The sequence below is a fragment of the Microchirus variegatus genome (genome assembly GCF_963457635.1).
Source record: "Microchirus variegatus genome assembly, chromosome: 23".
Taxonomy (NCBI): domain Eukaryota; kingdom Metazoa; phylum Chordata; class Actinopteri; order Pleuronectiformes; family Soleidae; genus Microchirus; species Microchirus variegatus.
The window spans coordinates 16,070,360-16,077,107 of NC_139824.1; the positions used below are offsets into that span (position 1 = coordinate 16,070,360).

Consider the following 6,748-nt stretch of genomic DNA (forward strand, 5'->3'; position numbering starts at 1 on the left):
TGCAAATTCAGGTCAGACCAGAAATGTAAAATTTTTGACTGGATTCTTCCATCCTCAGCAAAACACTGAAGGAGAAAAAAGCACTGCATACCATATCTAAGGTCACGTCGGCTCTTTAGCAACGCTTGTTTGAAGTTATTTCTCGGTCACATTTGCGTGTCGAGCCACAGAAGACGCCACTGTTCCGCAGGGCCTGTCGCGTTCACACGTCATTCCGATGATGGAATGCTGTATGTGTGTGATCATGTGAGAGGCTTCACACGGGGGTTGTGACGCGGTCGCGGCCACAGTACATGTAACAATAGAGTCACCCGCTGCTCTGTGAAGGCCACACAGGCTCTCCTCGTTCCACTCATGTCTTAACTTCTGTTCAGCCTTTACCAGACCCATCACCTTTAATTAATACAAATTAATTAATCAACTTCCATCTTCTTTCACTGTCTGTATACTCGTTGGTTTTATGTTGTGTTTAAAGTAAAAGAAAAAATGGATTTGTCTCCCCCTTCTTGCAGTAAAAATAGTTACCTCTCTGTTGGATTTCTTTTTATGTTCCTGCAATCGTCCGTACTCGGTCTGTTAACATGACATTTTCCTCTCTTCCTTCCCCACTTCTCCAGCCCCAGCGTCAGCCCCAACAACAACCCGCCCAGGCTCAGCCTCAGACCCAGGGTGCCGTGTCTGCTCCCCTTTACAACACCATGATGATCTCACAGCCGGGACAGCCCAACGTGCTGCAGATCAGCACCAGCCTGCCACAGAACAACACGCCTCAAGGGACAACTGTGGCCACCTTTACACAAGACCGACAGATCAGGTAAGAGGACGACCATCCAAACCTGGATACGCTATGCAGTATAAGAATAACCGAAACCACATAATGTTACTTAGACTTGAGTAATTGACACTGTACTTTTTCCTTAATTTTGTCTCTCTCCCAGGTTTCCGGCAGCGCAGCAGCTGGTGACCAAGCTGGTGACGGCTCCAATGGCGTGCGGTGCGGTCATGGTGCCCACCTCCATGTTTATGGGACAGGTGGTCACGGCGTACAACCCCTTTGGTGGGCAACAGGTAAAGATCAATCCATAAGAACTCATGAAGAAAACAGATTTAGTTTAGTGTTATACATGTATATGTATATGTATGTATATATATATATATATATATATATATATATATATATATATTTATGTATGTGTATGTATATATATGTATATGTGTGTGTATGTATATATATATGTATATGTGTGTATATATATGTATGTATATGTGTATGTATATATATATATATAATTATATGTATGTGTGTCTATGTATATATATGTATGTGTGTATATATATATATATATGTACATGTATATATATTTATGTATGTATATATATGTATATGTATATATATTTATGTATATGTGTGTATATATATGTATTTGTATATATGTGTATGTATATATACATGCATATATACAAATATATGTGTATATGTTTGTGTGTATATATATGTGTGTATGTGTGTACATATATACATATGTATATGTAGGTTAATATAAATATATATCTATGTGTATATATATTTATGTGTATGTGTGTATATATATGTATTTGTATATATGTGTGTATGTATATATACATGCATATATACAAATATATGTGTGTTTGTGTGTATATGTATGTATATGTGTATATATGTGTGTATATATATACATATGTGTATATAAAAGCAAAAAGGTATTGAAGAAAAATCTAAATCTAAAATTTTTATTTTATTTTTCATGTCTTTTTTTTCCACTATCCCCCCGTTTTGTTCTCCGTTAACTCCTGTGTCATTCTCAGCAGGGGGGGCAGACGCAAACCCTGACTCTGCAACCAGCCCAGCCCACTCAAGGTCAACCCGATGGCCAAAACCAGACGGCGGTTGTGGCTCAGAGCGGCCAGCAGGGGCAGCAGCAACAGCAGCAATTTCTACAGGTATCGGTAAAGGACGGCGGAAAATGTCGAAATGCTTCAATGACTTATTTCAGACGAGAAAGAGGGGACGCTGTGAATTTATTCTAAAATCCTTGCACTGTTTTTGTGGTTTTTCCAGGGCACTCGTCTTCTTCACAGTAACCAGTCTACGCAGCTGATTCTGCAGGCAGCTTTCCCACTCCAACAACAGGGCACGTTCACCCAGGCCACACAGCAGCAGCAGCAGCAGCAGCAGCAACAACAACAACAACATCAACAGCAGCAGCAGCAGCAGCAGCAACAACAAAGACAACAGCATCAATCTCACCACCAGAGGCACCAGCACCAGCTGAAACCGCAGCCCCAGAAACAGCAGAAAGCTCCGTCGTCGCACAGGACTGACAGTGTTAGCAGCCAACCTCAGTAAAAGTCTGAGAGCCAAACTCTCACAGCGGCTGCCGCAGATTTCCTTTCCCCCACGTCACGATTGCCCTCCCTTCCTCCAACTAAACAAAGTGAATCATAGGAAAAAGGAAAGAGTCCACGAGGAACTCGCTTTACGATTGTCTCCACGGCAACAGGACGGATTCGGATCCACTGTTTTTCCGTCGCGTGGAGGAGGAAGAGGAGGAGGAGGAGGTGGAGTGGAGTTTCTGGCGTCCGTGGACGCTGCTCCACGAAAAAAATCCAGAGAACCTTTCAATCGCCGCGGTTAACGAACGACACGGAGACTTTTCAAAAGAAAAGAAAAAAGAAAAAGGTGCGTCAAAGTGGACCGACCCTTGTACAGATTTAACTGTATGATATCAAGAAAATGTGTAAATATCAAGTATAGCCTAACCAGGAAACAGAAATGTAGTATTTTATATGATTGCATGGAAAGAAATAACTGTGTAAGCTTTTATTAGTCGCTTTTGAAAACTGAATTTTTACGTTCTTCGAGTGTTTTCTGGTCAAAGACGGAGCAGAGACTCCCCTAACCCAACCCTCCCTCCTCCCACTTACCCCAAAAAACAACAACAAAGTCCACATTAAGGCTTTAAAGTTCCGTCAGTTTGTTTGAAAGTGGCTCGTTGTGTCACCGATAGCGGCTCTTTTTTAAACTTTCTACGTTATGTTTTGGCAAGACCACAAAAAAACGACAGTTAAAACTGAATTATTTGCAGGATGATCGCTGTAACGTGTGACGGGTTTAGCGATCGCCCCCCCAAAAAGTGCCAATACCAGACACTTTTTTGATTTCAAGCAGACTATTGAAAGGCGTATATATTTTTCAACAAAAAATATTAGCCCTAAATATACGTTAGCGTGTGTGTATATATAGTAGGGATTATTTTTTTTAAATAGAGAGCCCTATACATAACATTTAAAAAAGAAAAATGGTTTATCCTCTCCCTGAAAACTTCAGCACTTGATGTGGTTGTGTACAGTAAATCACTGTCGAGACCTAGTTTGTTATCTGTGGTGTGATTCTGTGAGCTAACGTGTGAATACAATCTTCGTACGTACGCGTGTGTGTTTGCATGAGAGTGTTTGTTTGTGTGCGTGTGTGTGTTGCCCCTTGTGTCTTATACAATAATCGACTTAGTAAGGGAGTTTTTTTGCTGGATGGTACTTGTATTCTCAGGAATGTGGGTGGAAGTTTTTGTTGCTTCTGCCTCAGTCTGGAACCCAGACCAGGATCAGGATTAGGATTAGACAGTTGATGCTGCAAAAGACCAGAGAGGGCAGGAAGTGTCGCAACATAAAGGAGCGTGGAGTCAAATCTGAAGCGTATTCATTCAGTCAGTATTTGTTTACTTAAAGAGAAACTGTTTTTGTTGTGGTCAGAGAGGTTGTTGAGATCCAGAAATGTAAAGAACCGCGTTGTCGGCTTTTGTTCAGATTGAAATCGAGGGACTGTTGCGCCACTGTCTCATGGTCTTCTGCACTGTTAAAAAAGAAAAAGTTGAGAAAAGGAAACTTACTGCAATCAAGTTTTGAGTTTTTAAAAAGTTCCATCAACTAATATTCTGTTTTCAAAAATGGTGGGCGCGTTAACGGCAGTTAACGGCGTCAACGCTAATGCGTTAACGGCAGTTAGCGGCGTCAGCGGCAGTTAACGGCGTCAGCGGCAGTTAGCGGCGTCAGCGGCAGTTAACGGCGTCAACGGCAGTTAACGGCATCAACTTTAATGCACCACACCGTTTCCATGACGACTGACCGGAAAAAGACGCGCGAGACGCCATGTTTACGTGAATCCCGATTGTTAATCTGAGTCTCTAAAGTGACGCTAACCTTTAAAAACAGAGGCACACATAAGTAGTACACAGGTACGCTAACGTTATTTGTAGCGCTGCTCTTTTCTTTTAATAAAACAGACCGCTCCAGTTTGACTTGAGGCGCGCTAACGGCGCTAAAGGAGCTAACGCAGCTAATGGAGCTAACCGATAAACGGTGCCTGGACTCCAGTGTCACGGCACGTAAACATGGCGTCACGCGCGTCTTTTTCCTGCCAGTCGTCATGGAAACGGCGTTACGTGTTAACGCGCGTTAAGCTAGTGCCCACCCCTAGTTTGGCTAACTAATCTTGTCCAGATAATTTCAAAATTACATTTAGAATTTTCAGTTGGCCCAACTCTAACTTACGTGTTTGTCTAACAAAATAATATTAGTCGATGGAACTTTTTAAAAACTCCTTTTTAAAAACTCGAAATTTTGAGTTTTCTCAACTTTATTGTTTGTTTTTTTACAGTGTAGTATACTCAGTGTTTTATCCTCATTCCTCTTCCTCGGCCTCAGAAACCCCTCATGCAGTTAGTTCAGCTCTCAGTTCTCAAACCGCAGTGAAAACCAGGACTGGACCGCGATCCATTTGAAGTTTAAAAAAAAATAAAAAAATGGAAAAACGCGGTCCTCGTCCTGTAAAATATATACAGTCATAATAATAAGCCATATCAAACAGAGAAGCCTTGGTTTGCAGGAAGTGACGGTGGTTGGCAACGGAGCATTTAGAATGTGTTGTATTATCACCCAGTGTGTGTGTGTGTGTGTGTTCTTGTACTTGCGGCACACTGAGGACCAGTGAGGCTTTTTAACCCAAAAAAGTGAGGTCATTTTTTACGAAGCGAGGACATTTTGGCCGGTCGTAAACATGCTAAACGGGCTCCACCTGCAGACATTATATGGTACTGCGCCTAGTAGTTCTTCATAGATGTCATTCATGAAGTAGATATTTTTAATTGTGTTGATTTATATTAAGTGGAAATGCTGGTCCTCACTTTGCCGGCACTTTTACCCGGTCCTCAGTATGCCGCAAGTACAAGAATATGTGTGTGTGTGTGTGTGTGTGTGTGTGTTCTTGAATCACTCGGGAGTCAGTATTGGCTTCCCCCTGATAGCCAATCAGTTCTTGCGTTGCAGTATAAAGTAATAATTGTAATTATTCAAGAAACTTCCTCGTCATTAGGGCTCAGTGTTCTGAAAGCCTGTGTGTGGGACAGCTCAACTTGAATTCATGTTTGTGTGTGTGTGTGTGAGAGAAAGTGTGTGTGCGTGTTAACCGTCACTGTAACCCACTATATTTTCATATGGAAACATCTGTGTATATATTCGTGTGTGTGTGTGTGTGTGTGTGTGAGGAAAGGATGGACGGCAATGCTAAGCTAAGCTAAACTGGGCACTGTTATTGTGTTACGATGACACGCCGCCCTGACAAAAACTAACTAACTACACATCATCGGACCAGTCTGGAATAGTAACCTTCAGAAAAGCAACTTTAATATAGCGTTAAGTAGCAATTTGTTTGATTTTTTTTATTTTGTTATTTTTATTTTTAAGCAAAGACAAATCCTCCTCTTGGGTCTTTCCACAACAACAACAACAACAACAACAACAAATACAACTTTACACTGAGGGACCTACTATTCAAACCAGGTCTTCCACCCATCATCATCATCATCATCATCATCATCACATAGCTAATATATGTAGATCCTCTATGAAAGCATCACTTTAAAGGATTATTATGTTTGATAAATCTCTATAGTTTGTGTCACTGATATCCAGCCCAAAGAATGTAAAGGTGTTTTTAAAACAGACTCGTGGATGTTTGTAAGTGTTGATTTTACGGAGAGATCGGCGTGTTTTTTTTTGATGAAGGACGTTAAAGGCGTGTGGCTCCGCACCGTGGAATCATCTGATGATGATGATTATTATACAATCTGCAATTTACAGGTTTTTTTTAAAAAAGAAACCTCACATAAAGTGAAATGTATGGGGGGAAGGAGGATGTTTGAAATGTTTGGTTGCCACGTATTAAAAAAAAAGAGAAAACTGTACACATACACAAAGCTAAGTACACCAGTATTCCGTGTAAAATGGTGCTATGCTCACCTGTACTGTATGTATGTATAACTCCCCCCTTTCTGCTCTTAAACTGTGCCCCCTTTATCTAAACCCCCCTCCCAAAAAAAAAAGTCAAATGTAATAATAATTATAATAATAATCATGAATATTTTGAAGCAAAAATGTTTGCTATTATAATCCCTTTTTCCCCCTCTCTTGGTCATTTTTTTGACAAATAAAATTTAAAAAAATGTTGCAAATATTATCCCTGACACACGTCTACTGTACTTCTGTTGTGTTATTATGGTCTGTCGGCACCACTTACACCCACATATTTCAACACTTATAGGATAACAATGGACAATTTGTGTCGTTGAATTATGTATATATGTATATATTTGTATATATATATATATATGTATGTGTATATATATATTTATATATGTATGTATATATTTATATATGTATGTATATATTTATA

At 40.3% G+C, this 6,748-nt stretch overlaps 1 protein-coding gene across 3 annotated transcripts in view; it reads left to right on the plus strand.

The window, feature by feature from the left end:
* clockb (clock circadian regulator b) overlaps positions 1–6,465 on the plus strand; it is an 18,726-nt gene extending 12,261 nt beyond the window's left edge. The window contains exons 21-25 of one of the 3 annotated variants that reach the window (XR_014593117.1): positions 618–814; positions 939–1,068; positions 1,828–1,962; positions 2,081–2,701; positions 5,761–6,465. Coding sequence is in view for 2 of the 3 variants with exons in the window: in XM_083909291.1 (XP_083765417.1) it covers positions 618–814; positions 939–1,068; positions 1,828–1,962; positions 2,081–2,368 (750 nt within the window). In the remaining variant the exon portion in view is untranslated. Of the gene's footprint in view, positions 1–617; positions 815–938; positions 1,069–1,827; positions 1,963–2,080 lie in introns of all 3 variants that reach the window. The other 2 variants (XM_083909291.1, XM_083909292.1) reach the window with 2 other exon arrangements.
* The last annotated feature ends 283 nt before the right edge of the window (positions 6,466–6,748 follow it).